General features: G+C 40.3%; 1 protein-coding gene across 4 annotated transcripts in view; it reads left to right on the top strand.

The window, feature by feature from the left end:
* Positions 1-24,915, top strand: part of atrn (attractin) — a 178,025-nt gene continuing 153,110 nt past the window's right edge. For 2 of the 4 annotated variants that reach the window (XM_074660833.1, XM_074660834.1), the window contains exons 1-3: positions 1-882; positions 21,065-21,148; positions 24,736-24,849. In XM_074660833.1, coding sequence (XP_074516934.1) covers positions 611-882; positions 21,065-21,148; positions 24,736-24,849 — 470 coding nt within the window. In that variant the 5' untranslated portion in view covers positions 1-610. Of the gene's footprint in view, positions 883-5,906; positions 6,047-21,064; positions 21,149-24,735; positions 24,850-24,915 lie in introns of those variants that run through there. The other 2 variants (XM_074660835.1, XM_074660836.1) reach the window with 2 other exon arrangements.

Raw genomic sequence — 24,915 nt, forward strand, 5'->3', positions numbered from 1 at the left:
TTCCTCAGTCTGCTGGTGTGAGTCCTGGGGGTCCTGTATCTTCTACCAGAGGGCAGGAGGGATAATAGACAATCGATCGAACTCTCAAACAAATGAATAACAATAATGAATTAAATACAATCATCCTTATAAACATATAAATATAACAGCAACAATAGCAAATTGTTCGATAAATATGAGACAATTATAAAATAAACAACAGAGAATAAAGAAGCTTGAAGAAGGGGCTTGGTTTCCATGGTTTCTGCGCTCTGTTTTCAAAATAAGAGTTTAAAGTCCTCCGCGCTTCGCTTCGCCTGTTCGCTTCGCTTCGCCTCTCCTCTCTCCTCCTCCGGTTGCGCATTTCCGCTGAACATCACGTCACTTCTGGATGTCAATATGTGGCTTGGTGCGGCGGCGCTGGGAAACGGAACCACTGGAAAGATGTAAACCAAGTAACCAGCCGAAGACAAGCCTCAACGAAGACACTAAACCGTTACACACACCGGGGGTACACCTTGGTACCTCGGTAACCACAGTAACCACGGTAGCCCGGCAGTTCGGTTGAAGCTCCGAAGCAGCAACCGGAGAGCAGTTGCCTTTAAATAAAGCAGCCATCTTTTGTGAGAGAATGTCCTGGGCGACGCGGCGGGCCTGCTCCGGCTCTGGTTCTCTCTCTATCTCTGGACCTGTCTGTGGTTCTGGCCGGAGCCTGCTGATGCTGCTGACCACCGCGCTCCTGCTGTCGGTCACCGGGCTGCTCTCCGGGCTCCCCGGCGTCACCGAGGCGAAGGAATGCGACAAACCGTGTATGAACGGGCAGTGCAACGCCGCGACCGGACACTGTGTGTGTTTCCCCGGCTGGGTCGGGGACCAATGCCAGCACTGCGGAGGACGGTTCAGGTACGGAGGACTAAATACACACACGGTGCAGGATAAAGATGCTGTGATCACTCAGAGAGGCGGTGTGCATGTTAGTCTGCCTCTGCTCTGCTTTGGGCATCATGTGTGCTGGTTCAGAGCTCAGGTTGCTAGTCAAGAGATGCTGAGCAGTGCACACCTGGTGCTGAAACACCGGTCTACTACTACTACTATTACACTTCTACTACACTTCTCCTGGTTCTAAGATGCTAGAATGTAATTTGGATGCTTATAATAATCTATATGTGGCTTAGAGTTGCTTCAGTACCTTTTTAATCTTCATTAGTGTCACCATCTTTTCCCAAATGTGTTGCATCATGACCACATCAAGTGTGCATCACCCCATTTTTTTAATTTGAAGGTGCTGCAGGTGCAGCTATTTGAACCATAGTAGGGCTGGAATTAAGTTTATTTTTCTTTATCTACACTGTGACATTTCTTGTTAAAGTGGCAGTAGGCAGTCAAAGAGATGCTGAGCAGTGCACACCTGGTACTGAAACACTGGTCTACTACTACTACTACTACTACTACTACTACTTCTACTACAGTTCTCCTGGTTCTAATGCAGTAGATACATGTTTTTATTATTTGTGCATAATAGGCAGTATATTTTTGTGCATCATGTTTGGTGGTTCAGAGCTCAGGTTGCTAGTCAAAGAGATGCTGAGCAGTGCACACCTGGTACTGAAACACCGGTCTACTACTACTACTACTACTATTACTACTACTACAGTTCTCCTGGTTCTAATGCAGTAGATACACGTTTTTAAACCTACTGAATGGTGCTAGAATGTAGTACAATGTACTATATGTGGCTTTCAGTTCCTTCAATGCCTTTTTAATCTTCATTAGTGTCACCATCTGCTTTTATCACTCAGATAGGTGCTGTAGGTGCTGTATGTTAGTCTACCTCTGCTCTGCTTTGTGCATAATAGGCAGTATATTTTTGTGCATCATGTTTGGTGGTTCAGAGCTCAGGTTGCTAGTCAAAGAGATGCTGAGCAGTGCACACCTGAGGTACTGAAACACCAGTCTACTACTACTACTATTACTTCTACTACACTTCTCCTGGTTCTAATGCAGTAATTACATGTTTTTAAAGATACTGAATGGTGTAATAATGAAATTTGGATGCTTATAATAATCTATATGTGGCTTACAGTTGCTTCAGTACCTTTTAATCTTCATTAGTGTCACCATCTTTTCCCAAATGTGTTGCATCACCCCATTTTTGTGCACATCACATCACTGAATTTGAAGGTGCTGCAGGTGCAGCTATTTGAACCATAGTAGGGCTGGAATTAAGGTGTATTTTTCTTTATCTACACTCTGACATTTCTTGTTAAAGTGGCAGTAGGCAGTATATTTCTGTGCATTATGTTTGCTAGTTCAGAGCTCAGGTTGCTAGTCAAAGAGATGCTGAGCAGTGCACACCTGAGGTACTGAAACACCGGTCTACTACTACTACTACTACTACAGTTCTCCTGGTTGTAATGCAGTAGCTACAGATACTGAATAGTCTAATGTAATTTGGATGCTTATAATAATCTATATCTGGCTTACAGTTGCTTCAATACCTTTTAATCTTCATTAGTGTCACCATCTTGTCCCCAATGTGTTGCATCATGACCACATCAAGTGGCATCACCCCATTTTTGTACACATCACATCACTGAATTTGAAGGTGCTGCAGGTGCAGCTATTTTAATTATAGTAGGGCTGAAATTAAGGTTAATTTTTCTTTATCTACACTATCTACACATTTCTTGTTAAAGTGGCAGTAGGCAGTATATTTTTGGCATCAATTGGGCAAACAATTCCATAATAATAACCTTTCAGCATATTGTAATTCAAGTGTTCTGAGAGATAAATAGACTTCTGCACTTCCTCATGGCTGTTTTCAGGCTTTAAAAAAATCTAACCCTATGACGGGAGACTTTGACCCATAACAGGTCATTTCATTGAGAGAGAGAGCGTTCCTATTGGCTGTGCTCTGGTAACATGTGACCAGAACTTGGCGTTCCTTCACCAGATTTCACAATGGCACCGTCACAAACTTTCTCATTTTACAGCTGAACCCTGCACTACCAGATGATTCTGAAAACATTCGAGGCTGGAAATAGGCATTAACGTAACATAATATTGATTCATATTTGACCGTTTGATCGGAATTCGTGAATGATTGACAGCCGGCTCTCATAGACAGCAGCTGGACAGCAGCCCTCATATCAGCTCTTACTGCTTATTTTCCTCCGTCTGGTCTGTGAAATCTTGCAGATGCCTTTAGGAGCACCGGAGGACACAGAGGCACGTGATTTTTTTCAGGTTACCTGTTTCATGTACTACTGTCAGGATAAAGCGACCGATTTTTAAAAATAACTTTTTTTTAAATCATATTTGCTCCAATCTCGCCTACTTCAGCTTTAAGTGTTTTTGTGATAAAATGCCAGAAAATAGTGAATGCGATTTCCAAGAGGGCCAAGAAGAAGTCATCTGATTGCTTGTTTTGTCCGACCAACAGCCTTAAACCTAAAGGTGTCCACTTAAAGATGACATAAAACAGAGAAAAGCAGCAAAATCCTCAGCAGAGTATGTGTGGAGCTTTTATACCAAACAAACACTTAAAGGTGCAGTGTGTAGGATCTGGCGGTATCTAGCGGTGAGGTGACGAGATTGAGCCAAGCGTGTTGGAGAGCTCCGGTGGCCGACGCGAAAATGTGAATGGTCCTCTCCGGAGCCAGTTGTTGTACCAGTAGGAGGTAGAGTGTGTGTTTACGTGGGATGTGAGTGGTGAAGCAAGAGAGAGAGAGTGGGAGCGAATATCGTTATTGACGTCACGTGATAACACGTGACCATAGCAAACAACAACAGTGCGGTGCTAATGGAGAGTGTAACGGTAGTCAGAGCGAGGAAAATGTCAGCCATTTGGCAATATTTCACAGTAGAAGGAAAAAACGGTATGGGAACATCTCTAAATCTCAGCCATGCATCCGTTTTTTTCCTACAATATCTGACAACCCAGAGATACTACGGGATACCAACGTTGTTATACTATTGTCCCACAAGCTTTGTTAGAAGTGGGAACCAAACGTCAGATATCTTCCACCGAGATAAACAAAACATTCAATTTGGACCCGCCAACATTTTTTAAATGATTAATTCACAATCATAATTTTTCTTAGGAAAAGCCATACTTTTATTCTGCACCTTTCTAACAGCTCAGTGGATGTATTATTTTTTAGAAAATATTCGTATTCATAAAAATGTTATATGACCTTTAATTACTTTTTATGCTTTCATACAACCCAGCCAGGTATTTATTTCCATTTGAGTTATGCCAGAGCACATGGTAGTGATCCCTGTGGTTGTATTTGTGAGAATGATAAGTTGTCCGTGTCCTCTCTGCTGTAGATCTCATCAGAGAGCATAGTTCAGTGTTTTATCAGACCTGGTTGGACTGTTGTGGTGTACCGGCTTTACAGGACTCTTTGAAATACAGCAGGATGGTGTTTTTGACCCGCTGATAACTTGTTATCCACTAAAAGGACAACGGCAGCTCAGGGTCAAAGCATGGGAAATATGCATGCGCTACATACTGAGAGAGCACTCTCTGCATTTTCACAGCCGAGCCATCATGTAGGTTAGTGCTGTCGGTCGAACTCGTGGAAACATCTGAGAGGTGGGAGGAAAGTGACCACTTGATAAAACCAATAACACATCCGTTCTCTCTCTCTCGCCCCTTTTTGTGCACACAGCTATATTAGCTTTCTCTGTGTAGGCCCTCACCTTAATTTAGACAAAGCAGTGACACTACACAGTGTGTAATGGAAATCGCTGTGTGCAATTGATAGGGGTCAAACGTCAATTAATAAGAATAATCAGACAATCAGTGCTGCACATCTCGTTCTCTGTGCCCATTAAAGTGTCACTTTACATTACTGGAGTTTATATCGGTGATGTTCTGGTGAGGAAGTGATGATCACACTATTGGCCAATTTATATCAGTGGACTCCTCCGGGTCTGAAAAGTGAAGCCAATGAGGAAGTGCCTTAAACTGTCAGCAGGGAGCGATTCCTCTGGCTGCTAAAAGAAGTCTGATTGTGGCTACCTTCTTGTTGACATGTCGCTACCACGGCTTTGTCTGTGTTTTTGTCGTACAACTTTAACTCTTTCACAGTGTGTTCGGCAGTTCATGAAAGTTAATTATAACTTTTTTGGTCGCCTGAAAATGCCTCAGTTCAGTTGTACTTAACTCCAGTCTCTCGTGTCACTTCTGGTTGCAAATAAAACCAAGATGGCGACGGCCAAAATGCCGAACTCAAGGCTTCAAAACCGTAGTCCACAAACCAATGGGTGACGTCATGGTGACTGCGTCCACTTCTTATATACAGTCTCTGGTTTATATAGGATTCTACCCTTCTGCACCCTGCCAAGACATAACCAAGCATTTCATTTTAATTTCATTTAAATTCATTTTTTTTCCTTTCATTTTATTATAAAACAAAATTGTAACTTGCACACTGTTAATACATAGTCATTGCACACTTTGCTATTGTATATAGTACGTTATTGTTATTCTATGTTCATATTTTATATTTTCTAAGCTAGTTGTAGTAGTCTGGTATATTTATAGTGCATTCTAATATATTCTTTATATTGTGTATACTATAGATATTATCTCAAGTGTTGATATGTGTATTTATTGTATATTTATTTACTGTCTACAGATCCTTTTCCAAAATTAATTTTCCTTGGTTTAGTCAAATTCCAGCTCACACAGAAATGTTATATTTCTGCTTTCCTTCTTTGTCACCAAAGTCTTTTTAGCAAGCTGATCTTGTTCCAACATTGTGATGAGCTAGCAGGTCTGTGCTGCTAAAAGGTGTCCATCAGGGTGTGCCCTACTGCCAGGCCTCGGCTACATGTTTTTTTAAGGAGATCCAGGGCGTTTTTTTGTTCCCTTTTTATAAATGTGATATTCTCTGTCATGCTGTCTCAGCTCATTGCCAGCCTGCCAGGACGTAAAGCAGAGCTGGTAGGGGGTCCGTGGTGTTCTGCATCGTCGGATATCGGTCATGGTCAAGGGAAGGAAGCTGGAACTATTTTGCACATTAGCACAGCTCGATTGCCGAGCATATCTGAACAGGTAAAATGGAGCCTGAATCGCTGCTGAGCTTCCAATGTTTCTGAGCAGCAGGGTTGAGTGCTCTCTGGATGAAATGGCTCGTCTTGGTTGTGGTTTAAAAACTAGAAGCCCGTTGCACTCAGGTATTAATTGAAACGGTCTATCACTGTGGGAAATCATCACCAGCTGCATTCTGGGTAACATGGTGGCTCAGTAGTTAGCATGAAGTTCAAGTGGAGCTTAAGGGCTGCTGTCTGTGATTATTTTTCTGATTAGTTGTTGAGTAATTTGATTGTCAGAAAATAACAACCGCTGTAATGCCCATGACAGATTGTTAGATTGCTTATTTAGTGTAAAATGCTTGTAAAACCTGAAGGGATTTGATTTATAATGGTATGCAATAGAGAGAGACTGTAAATCTTCACATTGGACAAGCTGGAAACTACAAATTAGAGGTGTAAGTTTCATCACGAAACAATATTATATTGATTCTTTGGACAACAATACAATATTTGCTTATATCACAAAGCCTGCCACGATACGATTTTGATTCAGTTCAGGGACCTGCGATCGATAAACAATCAGTTACATTTATATAAACTCACAAAAAGCCACTAAAATATGATTTGAAAATGTTACTACTGGGCTCTGTAAGAAGGAGGTGTGCTTGGATGGAAATGGTGACCTAGACGTGTCATGGGAATTTCAAAATAAAGGCGTATTCTATAACATGTCAAAAAAAGTGAAAAATGTCCATCAGAACTTTTCAGCTTTGTTTAACCACAACCCAAAGACACTGAAGATATAAAAACAGCAATCCTCACATTTGAGAAGCTGAAAAAAGAGAAAAGGTTTTGCATGATAAATGACTTGATTCATTCCCACTTATCATTTCAGTATTAAATTGATCCGCCAGTTTAATAATTTATCAAATAACGGGACCAATAGCCTACAACCTTATGACCTTATAACCTTATTCCACAACTCAAAGATATTCAGTTTAATGTCATAGAGTAAAGAAACCAGAAAATATTCACATTTAAGAAGCTGCAACCAGAGAATTTTGACCTTTTTTCTCTTAAAGGTCGTCATGGTGCTCATTTTCTGGTTCATACTTGTATTTTGTGTTTCTACTAAAACATGTTTACATGCTTAAATCCCTTTAAACATTTTATTTTCCTCATACTGTCTGCCTGAGTATACCTGTATTTACCCTCTGTCATAGTAGTGCATTTCAACAGAATTGCAACGGAATCGCGTTGCTAGGCAACAGTTTGGGTCCATGTTTCCTTCCTGTCAGCTGACGTTATTCACATACACTGCAACAGGAAATAAACTGGGACACATTTAGATTGTTTATGTATAAAACCGTGTAATGATCTATATATTGTAGATTTGTGACATCACAAATGGACAGAAATCGAAATGGACGGCTTGTTTCAAACGCACAATTTCTGAATACGGGCTGTGTGTGTTTCTCCGTATATTGAGCATTTTGATAGTTTAACAGTATTTATATAGCACTTAAACCTGCTTTATAATATAAAACACATGAAAATCTCACTTTTTACAATACGGGACCTTTAAGAAATCACTCAAACCGATTAATCGATTATCAAAATAGTTGGCGATTAATTAAATAGTTGACAACTAATCGATTAATCGGTGCTGCTCTAATTATTATATCCAAAATCTAAGAATATATTTAGTCTCGTATCACGATATCAATATAATATAGATATATTGCCCAGCCCTATCCAACAATAATTGCTTATTTAAAATCAGTTTATTTGATAATGAACACTCGTAGAATTCAGTTTGCTTTGCTCTATATATAACCGTATACTTTACTGCTGCATTTACAGGCCAAGACACTGATCCTTAATGCTTGAGTTAGTAGAACGAGGATGAAAAGTCTCTGTGGGGATTGTTAAAGTTGAACTTTGGCTTTTGTCAGTGGCTATTAAGTTTGTCTTCTCTTCCTACTACTTTAAAAAGCAGCAGAGCAGCATTTGATTGTCTGTTTCTACTCTAAAACTCTATGTAATGTGTAGAAAAGTGTAAAAAACGGAGCCCAGTGTTCTCCTCCTGTCAGTGCTTTCAGAGAGGATGTCTGCTGGAGGAGTGATAGTCTGACCCTGAACTTCACTAATAACACAGCAGGGCACTGACAGTACAGTATAATAGTTAGCAGCTCAAGCTTCAGCCCTCCTGCGCCACAGTGTGCAGCATTATCAGTGATGTTGTAGCCTCCTCACCGTGTCGGGCTAATTATCATTAAATGGAACGGTAAACTTTGTGCTCGGTGATGCCAGATTTGCCTGGAATCAGAGGCCGTGTTGTTGTGTTACCGCGGTCAAAGGGCCGAGAGAGAGATCTGTGGTCCGAGGCCGTGTTTTGCATACAGACAATGCTGCCATACAAGGCTGGCTGAATGCTGGTAAAAAGCAGCCTTCTGTGGCAGCGTCCTGCCAAGATGGAGTCCCGGCGAGCCATGAGGGCCAAAATCAACACGGAGGAGGGAGGGGGGGCAAAACAGACTGGTGTGTTTTGTTTTTTGTTTTTTGGCATAACAATTTGATTTGATTTTTTATCTGAGGATATTTTGATCTAGTGGTTCTGGGAAGTGTTTAACTCTTTCCCACGGGACTCAGTGGGGCAATAACGTTGAAATTAATATCACAATATGATAATAATATGATATATGTGTACGACAGTATGACAAATGGTTGTGTAGCGCCTCTGGTACTCAGCCGATGGGAATAATGAATGCGCCAACATCTACCTTGGTTCGATGAGCAGTTGTCTTAAATAACTCAGGAGAGTTATTATAGATTGAACAGTTGACAATTTTATTGCACCACAACAATTCAACAACATTCAAAATGCTTCACACAGATGTCAAAGTATGAAATGAAATGTAAAAATAAATAAAAGAGAGCTCTTTCAAAGTATAAATAAAATAGAAACTTCCCCCAAAATCAGTGTCCTTTAAGATGAAATCCTCTTCCTCTAATTAAGATGATCCAAAGAGTGCAATTTCTGTCTTGGTGTGGGTGTAATGTGAATACACCACCACACTATTTCAAGTTCCAGTATTTTAGTTCCTACTACCCAACTACCCGGGTAGTAAAAGTGTGTTCGTGTTCTTATCTGGTATCCAAATGAATTGAGCAGTCAGATGTCCTCTGTGGCAGGTCCTACGGTTGGCCACACCGTTTCCACGACCGTCCACAGTCTCACTGGGCTTGGCTCGCCATCACTGAATCCTCCAGATTCTATTGTCGTTTAATAGAACCAAAAGAAAAACCAACCTACACAAATAGTGCAGGATAGTAAGTAATCTTGCTCATTCAGTTCTTATCTGCTTTCACAGTATCTCATCATGTATAACCAATAACTAAGGATATACTTCAAAACAATCCAATGGATTACCACACAGTATCTTGTAATACAGTTGGTATTTTAACTTACAATGAATCATTCATCTTCTCAAACACTTTTTATACAGTTTTTAATATATTTAACCTTCAATTATGAACTAAATTATATTAAGCACACACATGCAATTAACTGGTGTTATCAAATGAATTACTGCTTTTTATTTTAACATTTGCATTTTAATAACCCAAATCTGTTGCATCACGGTGCAGTTGTACTAGACCAGAGGTGGGCAAACTTTTTGGCTCAGGGGCCACAATGAGTTTTAAAATTTGACAGACGGGCCGGGCTAGTATCAGCTGGATGGAGAGTGTTTGTGTGAACTAATATAAATTACAAATAAAAGCCATTAACTAAAAAGTAAAGAAAACTTACATTTAATTTCAGTGGGAACAGTGTTGTTGGTCACCCTTTTTTGCCAGTGCATCAAAGTTTGGTGTCAGTTTGGTTGTGGCAATTCTAAACCAATCCCACCTACTGCGCACAGAGGTTTAAGGGAAAAACAGTAATTTTATGAAAAAAGAAAATGAAAACGCCCTTTTAAACACAAGCGGGAACACAAGGCAAAAACCTTGGATAAATAAAAAAGTGCCAAAAGGTAGATTCGAACCCCACCTAACCGCGGTAAGAACACCCGCTCTACCGGGTGAGCTATAACACACAGTGGTCTCGTAGATAGGGAAGAAGAATGGTCAAGACCGTACCGTGGTGACGGTCAGATTGAGGTCGAAATAGATCTTAATTTTTAATTTTTTAAATAAGGGCTATTAGCGTGTTCGTACTGGGGAGTGGGATCAACTGAAACGCCGGGTATTGCAGGAAAAAGGCAAAATGAATGCGGTCTTTACTATAATTTGGACAATTTTGTACCAATATTCGACCGGCCGGATTAAAAAGCACAACGGGCCATATACGGCCCGCGGGCCGTAGTTTGCCCATAACTGGTTACCTGGTTACAGCCGATCTGGTTAAGTGAGGCTAACAGTTAGCCTCACTTAACCAGAGTGGCTGTAATGTAAACAAACCACAATAACTTTAAACTTCACGACGTTTCCAGGTAGAGATCTGAAGGGAAGTGAGAAACACACAGGCTGACGTCACTACACTTGACTTCCACAGAACGCATGCTGCGCCCCCTCTGGGAGCAATATGCAACTACACTTCTGAATGACTATATAGGTTTAGTAGCGCTATATTTCATATATGGGTTACAGTTGCAAAATCATACGTAAAACAATCAAGTTCTGTTCCACAGCCAGATAAAACCTTAACTTAATTATTTTACTAATTAATCGATTAGTTGTTTGGTCTATAAAATGTTAGAAAAAGCCCAAGATGACGTCCTCAAATGTCTTGTTTTGTCCACAACTCAAAGATATTCAGTTTATTGTAATAGAGGAGTAAAGAAACCAGAAAATATTCACATTTAAGAACCTGGAATCAGAGAATTTAGACTTTAGAATTATTCAAACCGATTAATCATTTATCAAAATAGTTGGCAATTAATTTAATAGTTGATAACTAATCGATGAAGCGTTGCAGCTCTACTCTAAAGCGTCCAAAGTTTCTCTGTTGGACCTTGAAAATGTCACAAACACTGAGAGTCCAAATGCTGCAGATGACATGTTTAATGCCATTAATATATTTTAATAATTAATCCCAAAGCATCACTGAATAATCAGCACACGTTGACACTTTGTTCTGTTGTTTAATGTCTCATCTATGTGTAAATTGTGGCATCTATAACTAACGATTATTTTCATTGTCAATTAATCTGTTGATTATTTTCTTGATTAATCGATTAGTTGTTTGGTCTATAAAATGGTTAAAAATGTGGATCAGTGATTCCCAAAGCCCAAGATGACGTCCTCAAATGTCTTGTTTTGTCCACAACTCAAAGATATTCAGTTTATTGTAATAGAGGAGTAAAGAAACCAGAAAATATTCACATTTAAGAACCTGGAATCAGAGAATTTAGACTTTTAATCTTTAATCGATTATCAAAATAGTTGGCAATTGATTCAATAGTTGACAACTAATCGATTAATCATTGCAACTCTAAAAGAAACGCCATATTTTCTTCTTTTCTTGCTTCTAGTGAGATTGCAGATTGCTTTGGTTTTTACTTGTCCAGGTTTGGACAATCTATCCATCTCCGACATTTCTGCCTCCATCCCAGTGGAGTGGAGTGGTGCTCACAGCAACATTGAGAAATGACATTTTACAACATCAACAGCAACATCCCTATCCAGAGACAGTGTGTCTGTTAATCTGGATCTATAGACTTCATTGTGAACAGTTTTTAGAGGGACTATTTCTTTGGTAAGAAGTAGTTCCAAGGGGACATTTTTTTCTGGAAAGAGATGTTGCTGGTGAATTTTTTTAAAAGCAATTTTTCTATTGCTGTCTGTAGTATTGTTTAGGGATGTGTTTTTATTCCTTTAGTAGAGAGATGACAGTGGAAAATGAGAGGAAATGTTGGGGAGACAGAGATGGGGAACGACATGCAACAAAACTCTCTGGCTGGATTTGAACAGGGCGCTTTGCAGCTGAAGGCCACCAGCACCTAAGTGATGATCACCTCAAAGTACGGTTGCGTCCGAAATTCCACACTAACATGCTATTTAGTACGCTAAAACAGTATGTGAGTATATGAAACCAATAGTACTATTTCCAGTGAAATATTACAGTATGCAAACGCTGGACACTACGCCGGCATAAATATCCCACAATGCAGTGACGACAACGTTAATAACAGACATTGACCAAATTCCAATCCAAATTTAATTATAAAGCACATTTAAAAATAACAAAAGTTGACCAACAGGACATTAAAATAATAAAAGCGTCAAGACCAATAGGAAAGGAAAAAAGGATTAAAATAGTCAACTCTCATGCCGAGCCAAAAGCCAAGGAATAAATGTGTGTTTTGAGGTTTGATTTAATAACAGGCAGTGTGGGGGACAGCCGAACATGTGGAGGCAGAGCGTTCCAGAGCTTTGGAGCTGCAACTGAAAAGGCTCGGTCACCCCTGAGCTTCAACCTATAGACCTCTGGACAGTCAGAAGCACCTGCTCAGTGGATCTGAGTGTCCTTGATAAAAGATGTGGTTTTAAAAGGTTTGAAAGATAAGTTGGAGCTTGCCCATTTAGCAATTTATACGTAATAATAAAATATTAAAAATCAATCCTAAAACGCACAGGGAGCCAGTGAAGGGAAGCCAGAATAGAATCGGGGAGATGTGCTCACGTTTACGTGTACCAGTTAAAAGATGAGCTGCTGTGTTCGGAACAAAGCTGCAGGCGAGACAAAAAGGCTTGACTAACACCAACGTAAAGTGCATAACAAATAATCAAGACGTGTGGTGATGAAAGCGTAATTTACCTTTTCAAAATCATTAAAAGATAAAAAGGGACTTAACCCTGGATAAAAGCCGCAGTTGGAAAAAAAACTTGATTTCACAACTGAGTTATTGACGGACAGCTCTGTAACGTCAATAACACTTCAATTTTAAGTATAATATTTCACTTTGCTAGGTGTAATATATATTTTGAATTAATCCAGACTTCGATTTTGGTCGCATGAGGTTGGCACGGGTTACCATGGTTACACGTCTCCAACCGGCGAGGAGGCTCTCAGGAAGTGACGACGTAAATTACTGCTCAGTGCGTCCTGTTCACTCACGCAAAAGTAATTTGAACAATAGTACACGTATCGGGTATGTAGTGCATAGTATTTTGGACAAAGCCTGATTTTCCAATGCTCTGAAGCCCACAGAAGAAGTTCCATTCACCTCCATTGAACTGGGGTGCAAAGCTCAAAGATGGATTTCTCAAAACTTTGGAAAATAGTAATCAAAATATTTTGTTTTGTTTTTATTTGGGTTGCGTCGGCCGACCCTTATATGTACATTTTGGACATCAGAAGTCCAGCCCAGAGATCAGTCTAATAAATGCATGTTTACAGTTAATGGTAAGTGTGTCTGTAGACAATCGTCCGTGTCGCTGTAGAATCAGAGTTGAACTGCCGTCTGCTGACTTATGTTGTTGATTCTCAGAAAGCCAAAAACAGTAAAATGTCATTTCTATATTTATATTAAAAGCCACTTTTATCTGGTTTACTATCAGACCGCTAACCCGCCGCCCACGTCTCTCTTACGTCGTAATGTTGACATGACTGTCGCCATAAGGCTCAACTGTAACCAATATATTCTCACTCTTATCAGATTATGGTTACACAAAGGCCAGCTTTATGCTCCTTGGCACGGAGAGTCACAAAGACACGCGACTGTACTCTCTGATCAGCCCGGCACAGAGCTTTTGCCAACTTTTTTTTTTAGTAGTATTATCCAGTTTTGCAGTGGGACGGGGTGGAGAATAAATGCCTCGTCCCAGCTACTTATAGAGCCAGTATAAGCTTCCAATGCATGGTCATCATGTCCTGGCACCGGCTCTGACTCCCCCAATTTCTAATGCAATTATTATATAACTCTGTGCCAACTAATGAAGTCACTGCTCTTCTTTAATTGCATATAGATGGTGCAATAATATGTCTTTTGAAGCGTCTGTATGAGTGGTATGAACACTATCATCCACACACCTGTGCAATGTGAACAGCTCCCAGCATGCAGCTGTCAACTGTGTAGGGCTGCCCCCTTGTTTTGGTCTTAGTCGACTAAGTCCATTAGCTGTTTTTTTATGCTTCTTTCATGCTAAATGACTTATTTCCAAGAAACTTCTGAGCTCATCTCTGGTGAACACAAGATTTAAAGTGGTGCTTTTGTGTTATTCTTTGTGGAGAAACTCAGTTTTTACACATCGATCGTCAATTAAACCCACTAATCGATGATTACTCAACAAAATCTGTGTGTGTTAGTCGACTAAGACTGTCAAGGACGGCCCTACAACTGTGTCAGGTAACCTGCCATTATTTGGAGCTCCTGCCTTTTTCTTTTAATTAGCTGGTAAAACCAAACAGGGCATTGTTTACATCCATGTTTGCTAGTTAGCAGTGTTCTTCTTTCCTGCCTTTTCTTAATGCATCGCCACATTTCTTAATCTGTTATCACCAACAACTGTCAATCAGCGGAGAAGAGAAAGTATAGTCGAAAAGGAGGACCTGCTCTTAAAAACATTGCTGCAACTAACGATTATTTTCTTTGTTGATTATTTTCTCGATTAATTGATTAGTTGTTTGTCAGGCCTCTCCGGTCCAGCTTTTGCTGCCGGACCACAGGTTTCCCTCCGGCGCCACTGCGCCACGCAAACCGGCTTTGACCGCTCCGTCCTCCGCGTGGCGATCGCCTCATTAACTTTATTGGTTCACTTATGGCGTTGGGTGGGCGCCTTTCACTTCGACACCAAATCCTCCGCCATCTCTCTGTATGTCAACTCTCTCTCGTCCTGTGTGTGAAATCTGACTGCTGCTACTCTGAGCTGAGCCTCCGTACAGAGCAGACACTTTCACTCTCAGTTTGTAGCGTCCGTCGTCCGACTATGTATTGATAACACGGCTGATACGCAAAAATGAACTATACTCTATACAAAAAAAGGGGCAAATAATGTAATCGGTGTGTGCATGACCACCGTGCAACACCGGTAATTTATTAGTTGACAACTAATCGATTAATCTTTGCAGCTCTACTCCACAGTGGTCAAAAGCTTAACAGTGTACTTTCTTAAATGTTCTGTCAGTCAACTAATTGATTAATTTTCTGTTGGTTCCCGTTTTAGTTTCCTTCAAGGTCTCGAATTCTGACCAGGGTGTAGAAAATGAATTTTTCTCATCCACTGATGCACTGCAGATAGGGATTTTGGGATTTTCAGGTTCGCAGCTTTCAGCTTTTGTTTCTCTTGTGTAGTCTGAATATTAGTCCACACCCATCCTCAGGTGCTCTCTGGAGCCTGTTTGAAGGCCGACCACGCTTTACTAAAGAAGGCCCTGCAGAGACTAATAGTCCCCAGTGCTGCTGTACTACTGATTTACTCTGTTTTCAGCTTACTGATGATGCAGAAGCATAGACGTTAGCCCCATCTTCTTCCACGGCATCATAGATGGAGTTCGGGAAGTTTTAAAGGCAGGTACTAGAAGGATGGATTTGCCTACGACTGAACAGAAAGGCCACGGTGGCTGAGAGTTAACTATTTCAAAAGTCAACACAGAAATCTTTTAAGTCGGCATCAGTAAAGTGCACTCAGCATGTCTGTGATGCTGAATATCAAAGGACAGAGTTTTGTTTGTGCAGATGAGGTGAATCTGCAGCGTCTCCGTGGAGACATTTTAAGTTGGATAAAAGGATAAATTACACTACATTAAAAAAAAAGAGCTCTCCTCAAAGTGCAGCTGTAACTCACTGAAGTGCGAGAGCAGCACAACAAAACTTGGAAAACATCCACATGCTCATAAATTTCTGGAATATTTATCACACAATATAACTGACTTATAGCTTCATGAGCATGATTTGGCAGCTTCTGTAGATTTGTTGCCATGTTTGGTTCACAGCTCTCCTCCTCCTCCGGGCTGCTGCTGACGAACTTTATTCTGTCATCTTGTGCATCTCTTAAATGTTTTGGCAACATTAACAAGGGAGGAGAGAATATTTATTGTTGATTACAGCATCTGGTGGGCTGTTTTTATTTGATTGCATATATTGTGTACCACACTTGACCCTAAACTCCACAAAAGCAACTCCTTAAGGTACATGTCTTTCTGCTAACATGTGAAAAAATTAGCAAATTATGTACACCAAAATCTCATTTCAACAGCTTCTCTACGTCCACTCAGACAGTCTGAGGAGGGAAAGCCCTTTACTCTGTCTGAGCATGCTCTTGGATGTGCCACCGAACAGGACCGTTGTCGCCTTTTGAATGAGCCGTCGTGTTTGCTCTGCTCTCACGCTGCGCCACTTTGCCGTTTGCAGACCACTTGGCTCTGCTGCAGGGATACCATTTGCATGAGAAAGAGACGTTGTTGGACGTCATTGTTGATGCAACTTATGTTCTGCTTGTGTCAATGTGGGTCTAATAACAGGGAGTACAAGCAGCAGCTGCTGGCTTGTTCTTTATCTCAGGACATTTTTGATATCATCTGTTTTAACATGACAGTTGGAGTTTTAAAAGTATAGGAGGCTACAGGAGTTATATTCAAGTAACTTTAGGCTGCAGTTCTGCACGTTTTTACATGTCACTTAACTACGATCACTTCAACTTTACAGTAAATGACTGACCCTTTCAAAGCACACCTTATGTGTTCATATTTATTGACCGAGTTCTAGGAAAACTTTAGTTTCTATTAATTTGACTTTGGTACGACATCTCTCAAATGTTAAACGATCCTTGAACAAGATTTTTTTTAAACCGTCCCTGCTTGAATATGTTCACACAATGACAACATTTTTGACGATAAAATAATAAAATCGTTTAGTTTCCAAATATTAAATTAATCACCAACTATTTTGATAATCAATTCATCACTTTGAGTATTTAAAAAAGAAAAAATTCTCAGATTGCAGCTTCTTAAATGTGAATATTTTCTGGTTTCTTTCCTCCTCTATGACAGTAAACTGAATATCTTTGAGTTGTGGAAATACAATACATTTGAGGACGTCATCCTGGGCTTTGGGAAACACTGATTGACATTTTATAGACCTGACAACTAATCAATCGATCAAGAAAATAATCGACAATGAAAATAATCGTTAGTTGCAGTCGTAACTACATTTAATTTGCAACTCAAAAACACAGCCGTATTGCAGGACAAACATGTATTATATAAGCTTTAAATCATTAATAGATTATTGGTAGTTGACATGGCCGATGATTGAGTAAGTAAATTGCAAAAATTTGCATCAATCAAAAGCTCATAGAGAAATGGTTGGCAACTTTTGGTTCCCAGTTTCGATCCCAAATGTGTTTCAGGTACAGATGAAGTGCCCTTTATGTGCTTCATCATAATAAAAACATGAAGCTCGGGCTGTCCTCGACCAAAAAGATTCTTAGTCGTCAGACACACAAACCCGACATCAAAGAACTAGCGGCAAAGAAAGCCGACCTTTGAGTCGTCTCACGTCGCCTTTGTCTTTGCTTACAAGTTGCATTTGAACACACCGCAAAAACCACAACCGACGGCCAACTTCCACGTCCACATATGTGTGATTTGTGTCAACTGACCCTTTAATTGTTCTTTAAGTGGTCACTACTGATAAAACATGAACTCGAGGTTCATACATAACTACTTTTGGATGATGTTTCAGAGGGATATTTGTACCCCAGTTGTAGTAGTGGTTGTACAGTCTGTGCTACAATGAAGGCACTGAACATGCATGAGTTTGAGACGTGGGGTGATGGTGTGTTGGGTTTAGGAGAGTCTGGAGCCTCTCGCCCTCTGAGGGAGCTCTGTTTGTGTGAGAGTCCCTGCAGGCCCAGGCCATATTACCACTGAGCGTTAGTGTACTCGTTAGCTAACCACTGAGACCTGCCACTAGAAGAGAGCTTCTCTACTCTCTTAAAACACAAACAGTGAGCCAGCAATATTCAGCAAAGCTTTGTGTCAGTGTTGGATTAATTCATGGAAGTTTTTTGTCTATTTGGTGGGTAAACTGTTCATCTGCTCATACACTGACTCTTGAGTCCACCCACTGCAGAGATAGCAGGAGAGCGTTGCTGCAATACAGAGTCATACGTTTGGACTGTAAAGTCGTCGTTAACTTAACAACACCCTTGGCTTTGAGCCGCCCAGCCCACACATAGCCGGGGCTATTGGCCTCTGCCCTGCAGCTATGGTTGCACGCTACAGTTTTCAATAACAAGAAGTTGCAGAACACTTGTTGCCTGGATGCAAATTGAAAACTTTGTTATGAAACACACAACAGGGACTCCCCAGAATGCTCTGATTATATTATCGGTTTCATGAGAGAGAGTAACATCCTGTTTTTGAAGTGGAATGACGCAAATATAATACAAATTTGATTTATAAATGAATCCACATTAAGTCGAGACAAAGCACACTTCAGCTTGTCTTGATAGAAGCGTGTCTTTAGGTTGTTATAGTGATGCAGAGATCTTCTCTGTCCTCTGTAGTCCGAAGCGCTGCTGAGTTGTTTTGGAACAAGACTGTGACTGGGTGTGTTAGCAGAGTCATTGCACCCTGAGACCTACTGTACATCAGTAATGATACAACCTCTGACTGCGTTTAAGTGTCCCCCTGTGTAATTCAGCTCCTCTCTGCTGCTGTGTCATCACGCTGGAATTGATCATGCAATAACAGAGCCCGGGCGCCGTACTGTGCCATTAAGAGTTTGCGGCCGTCCGTCGGTCGCGGTGTTTTGGCCTGAGATAATAATTTGCTACGAGGTTTAATCATTGTCCTGTCCTACTTGCTGCTTGCTCAACCACCGAGGCTGCACGAACATGAAGATGAAGTGGCAGAAGTTAGTGTTTACCTGCCCTCTCGCTCTCTCTGCTCTGCTGACTGGCTCTTGTGTAACAGCGTTGTGTGTGTAATCATTTCTATGGTGTCGCTACAGAACAGATATCAGTATTGCAAAGTATACAAAACTGACTTTGACTAATATTCTGGTGGAATCATTTGATTGAAAATAATTAAATGATTTTTATTATTGATTAAATCGTCTATTTTTCCATTTAATTAAATGTTTGGTCCAGAAAAAAGTGAAAAATGTCCATAACAACTTTTTCAGCTTTGTCTGGCTGCAACCCAAAGATATTGAAGATATAAAAACAGTAGGGCTGTCAATCGATTAAAATATTTAATGCGATTAATTGCATGATTGTCCATAATTAATCATGATTTATCGCAAATTAATTTCACATTTTTTTTATCTGTTCAAAATGTACCTTAAAGGGAGATTATCAACATGGGAGTGAACAAATATGCTGCTTTTTGCAAATGTGTATATATATATATCTATTATTGGAAATCAACAACACATTGCAATGGAACCAATGGATTCTTTAGGTTTTTATAGTTTCATATGATGCCAGTATCTTCACTCTGACTTTAAAACTGAGCCGCCGGGCCAGACAACGGCCCGTCAGATTTTTAACATGTTAATTAAAAATCTCAAGTTTTGTTAATGCGTTAAAGAAATTAGTGGCGTTAAAACAAATTAGCGTTAACGTGTTATTATAGCGTTAACTTTGACAGCCCTAAAAACAGCAATCATCACGTTTGAGAAGCTGAAAAAAATAAATGGTTTTGCTTGATAAATGACGGATTCATTTCTCTTTGTCGACACACTTATCATTTCAGCACTAAATTGATCCATCAGTTTAATAATGTATCAGAGTCTACAGCCATGCTAGCGCCTCTGTTAGGCTTTAATTAGGCACAGTGGTGCCTTGAGCTAAACGTTAACATCAGCATACTAACATGCTGATGTTTACCATGTTTATCATCTAACAATGTCTCATTAGCACTAACCACAAAGTACAGCTCATGCTGATGGGAATTTTTTTTAAACTTAGTTTTTATTGCAGTTTCAGCAACTTATACAATCATCATCACATTCTTTACCATTGTTTTTTCATTTTGTAGCTGTCTCTTTGTTTTTAAACAAAATCTTACGACTCAAAACAAGAGGGGAGAGAGAAAACACAAAAAAACAAAACAAGTCTTCATCTTAAAATGTAATTTCAATTGAATTCAAAGAGAAAGGGAGGACACAAACTTTAACAATCCAAATAATTAAAATAAAATAAAGTTAAATTAATTAATTAATTAATTAATTAATAAATAAATACATTTAAATAAAAATAAATGTGGTGAAGGGTCGGAGGTCAGGGAGGGGAAGTGTGTAATAACTGACATTTTGACATGATGATGATGCTAGAAGAAAAGTCAGGACATTAGTAAAGTTACAACAAATCCTCCTGAGGGGGCATTAATGTCTGAGCCAAATTTAACAGCAATCCATCTAATAAACGTTCAGTCTGGACCACCAAACATTTGCTAAAATGTAACGCTCTGTAGTTTTTCCTACATTTTATATCATTGTAAATTGAATACCTTTGGGATTTCTTTACTATTATAAAAAGTTATGAGTTTAGGTTCTAGAAAACTGTATATATATAAAAAAAAATCAATATATTAATTAAATTGAGATCTTGTCAGGGGCCTGTTAATGTCACTAAACGGTCAGTATTAATTAGTTATTGCACCGTAAATCAATGGTTGAGTAAATTATTTTGCATGAAATTCAAATGAGATTAAATTGATCTTCAATTCCACAGTCAACGGTTTGATGTTCCTGTTATAGTGATGAATTCCATATGGAGCCATTTGGCTTTCTCTTTTAATCCTGCTTTTTAATGTGACACGTGCAACAACTTGTCAGCACACATGCTGAACATTCTTCTCTAAAAGCTCTAACTCTCTCGGTGGTATTTGCTGTGGTTGTGGGGGATTCAGTGGTGCCATCAGTTGTATTTAGTTTCACCTCATACCTGCTGCATCACATCACACCTGGACTACTGTTGGAGTAGAGGATGCAGTCTCCAGCATTTCAACTTGTTTATAATATACAATATTACATCTTCATATGGAACCTTGAATTTATTTTCTTCTCTTCTTTTCTCTCAGGTTGACGGGGCCCTCCGGTCAGCTGACTGACGGTCCAGGAAACTACAAGTACAAGACCAAGTGCACCTGGCTGATCGAGGGACAGTAAGTAGAGAGCAGATCCAACACCAGGGGAGAAAGACTAGATCAGGACTTTGCGACAGTTATGCTGCTCTTTAAAGACTTTTATAAAGACTGCATGAATGAAAAATGCTCTTTTAACGCTTTTAGATCACCTCCCCGGTCATATTGTGCACCTATTTAACAATATAAGCCAAAGAAATTGCAAACTAGAATGGCACTCAGATAGAGCCAGAGCAACACGACCTCCTTTCCATGCCAACCAGATAGAGCCCGAGCAACACAACCTCCTCTCCATGACAGATAGAGCCAGAGCGACACAACCACCTCTCCCCGCCGAATAGATAGAGCCAGAGCAACACCACCTCCTCTCCACGCCAGCTTGTTTCAAACCCACAATTTCTGAATACGGGCTGTGTGTATTCCTCCGTTTATTGAGTGTTTTGATAGTTTAACAGTATTTATATAGCACTTAAACCTGCTTTATAATATAAAAGACATGAAAATCTCCCTTTTTACAATATGAGACCTTTAAGTCGTGATCCAAGGTAATAGATTTTGCAAATTGATCTTTTGAGTAGGTCTAACATCTTGGCTGCTTAGTTATAACTTCCTGTACAAAGAAACCTGCACATCTGGTCTCTAAGTAGCCAGAACAACTACATGAAACTGATACTCTCTTATTGATTTCGTCCATTAAATCAGCTCCTGCCATTTAAGAAAAAAAAGGTTGAGGAATGATTCATAAATTGAGAGACAGTTGAGAGATGCATTTTGAAAACCGAGTCAATATTTCAAGCATGCTCATAATGATTGTTATGTACACAGTCGGCACTGCAGTCCTTCTCTAAGATACTATCCAGCAGCAGGAATTTACAGCATCCAGACGGTGATGGATGAAAATAAATGGCAAAGTAACTGTGAGGAATTCAATACTCCTTCTCTATTGTCTCAGTCAGCATAATCACGCCACAGAGTATCGATGGAGAGCGATGATTCTTAATTTTTTTTTGGCCGCCAGCTCATCCGAACCATAAACTCTTTGATTACATTTACATATTAGGCGTTTAGCCAACATTATCATTCAGAGGGGGATTAACCATGAGTGACTTTGTCTGAGCTCAGGAGGTCACGCTCATGTTTCCTTCGACAGGACGTGTAGATGTTACAGCGTTCTGAACTCCTGACCTTCCTCTTCCTGTATGGCTCCTCTAATCACCGGGGCCGCCCTGTCGTCCAGCGTCTTCATTACATACTAATGGCACTTTTTAATATGCTGTCTTGAGACCTTAACAAGAGGTTAATGCAGTGACACGTGCACCAGAATGACAAGAACATTTAAAGCCTCGGACATACAATCGCTCTGAGCTTCCTCTCTGCAATTTAAGTGCGTCTGCTGCAGCGGCCTGAAGTGACTTCAGCCGAAGGCATTGAAGGGATGACGCGCTGTGCTTCGCCGCCGTGCTCCTAGGGGACCTCGGTTGTAATTGCTGATTTGGAATAGCAGTTTCTTTGTCAGATCTCTCCGTACTCCTGATTCATTATTTACTGGTCACAAGCCTTCTTTTTCTAATTGAACCTTGGGGCTGCTGCCATTCCTCTGTTTATTTGTCTCAGAGGGGAGAGAGGAAGAACTGCCGCCGCTGTTGCTGCCGTCATCGCCATCGCTTCCCTCTAATAAATAAAATTGTGAAGAGAAAAATGTGACCATCATAACATTTCCTGTACGTCTTGTGCCCTCATCGTAGATACTCTAAATGGGCCTGTGTGTTCTTTCCTCCTCTTCTTGAATGATTTGATTTGGAGATGATAACCAAATTTAGAGCAGAGGCAGTTTAGGAATGTCTAAAATCTATGACTGATTAAACATGCTTGTTTTCTGTCTGCTGTCTTGTACTGTAAAGGACATGGACAGTTAGTTTATTCATTTTGCACAGTGTAAAATGTGCTACTATATCTGTTACATGGCGTGGTACAACTTCATTATGAATAATTTGCTTTGCTTTGATAGCACCGGAGAAAAAATAATAGAATATTAAAATAACAATAAAAAACAGTGACTGTCAGGCTTACTTTGAAAGGAAGTCCTTGGTAAAGGTAAAGGATGTCAGTCTGGAAAAACATCCAGAAAAAACATTTCCAGACTGCCGTCCTTTACCAAGGACTTCCTTTCAAAGTAAGCCTGACAGTCACTGTTTTTTTTTTTTTAATTTATTGTAATTTGACTACTTGCCCCATCCTTGAAGAGCACCTGTTTTTTAACTTCAACATTTCCAACACCAAGTTTCCTGTCCCAGTACAGCACTCCCAATTCTTTCTTCATTATCTATAAAAGACTATTAGGTTTTTGTTGATTTTTAGGGATGCACCGATTGTGAAATTCTGGGTCGATAGCAATGTTAAAAATCATTTGGCAGATGTTTTTGTTGTTATTTATTCCCCTTTTGTGCCAAACAAACAAAGACATAAAAAACAGATCGCTGCTCTCAGCTGGCGGTACCGTGAGGTGGTCGGCTTGTTGTTAACACGGTGTGTTTCCGTGTAACGTATCGGTGGATGCCTCTCTCATTCAGCAGCCTTGTTATGTCTGTATAACGTTACTCTACGTTGCCTCTCATCCCGTCATCTACCGCTTTTTTCTATCTCACCACGGACGGCCAGCAGCTCCCGCACCTCGAAGTCTCGTCACACATCCACACACGTATCTCTCTGCTCTCAGAAGAAGGCGTGGTCACATGTCATCAACGCGTCATCAGTTACACTGCGCATGTGTTATACCCTGTGGTCTTAATGCTCAGGCTGATCGGAATCCTTAAAAAAATCAGCGATTCGGATCGCAACCAAAATCTAATGGACTGTTCATTGTGCTACACCCCACCCCTCCAAAAAATGTAATTCAAATCCATCACGAACTTTTTGAGTAATCCTGCTAACAGACATGCAAACCAACGCCAGCCACTTGGCCTTGGCGGAGGTAATAATCAGCAGCTGTTGTCCGAGTCTGACCGCAAATCACCAACACAACATTTAGCCGCTGCTAAATTGATGCAACACAACCTGTAACCATCGGCCACTGCCATCGTTGAATGTCATCATATTGGCCGATAGCCTGATGGCAGTCAACAAAACAAATGTCGGCCGATAAATCGGTGAATGCCTATTAATTTTTCTTTTGATCTATTCATTGATTTCATGGCAAACATGGCGCCATGATGGGAGGACAAATACTAGTAAAGCTTAGTTGCACTAGGTGGTGAATGTTTCTACCATATCACCTGTTAATTATCCACCTGCTATGTTCTCAGCTAGTGAAACAGTAACTTTCAAATACTGTGTGCAATGCTAGACCGCAGAGGTTAAATAATAAGTTTGGATGGTAGAAGCTGTCAAAGCTACAAAAGTGTGCTTGTTGCACCAACTAATCAACTGTGTCTTTGTACTCACCATGTTAAAACATCTATTGATTGCATCCACTACAAATGACATGATAACGCAGCTAGACTTCTGATACTGCTGTTAGAGTAGTTTGGTTATTTAGTATTAAAGTAATGACCGACCCAGACAGAAGTTCTCATGGTCTTCCTCTATCTGTGTGTTTGTGTGTTTTCCAGGCCCAACACTATACTCCGATTACGGTTCAACCACTTTGCCACTGAGTGCAGCTGGGACCACCTTTACGTGTACGACGGAGACTCTATTTACGCCCCCCTCCTCGCTGCCTTCAGGTACGTCTACTGCGGGTTTGAATGGATCTCGCTTCGGGTCAGGTTTGAGTTCTGGTAGCCTCTGTG

Source organism: Sebastes fasciatus, chromosome 15 (genome assembly GCF_043250625.1).
Source record: "Sebastes fasciatus isolate fSebFas1 chromosome 15, fSebFas1.pri, whole genome shotgun sequence".
Taxonomy (NCBI): Eukaryota; Metazoa; Chordata; class Actinopteri; order Perciformes; family Sebastidae; genus Sebastes; species Sebastes fasciatus.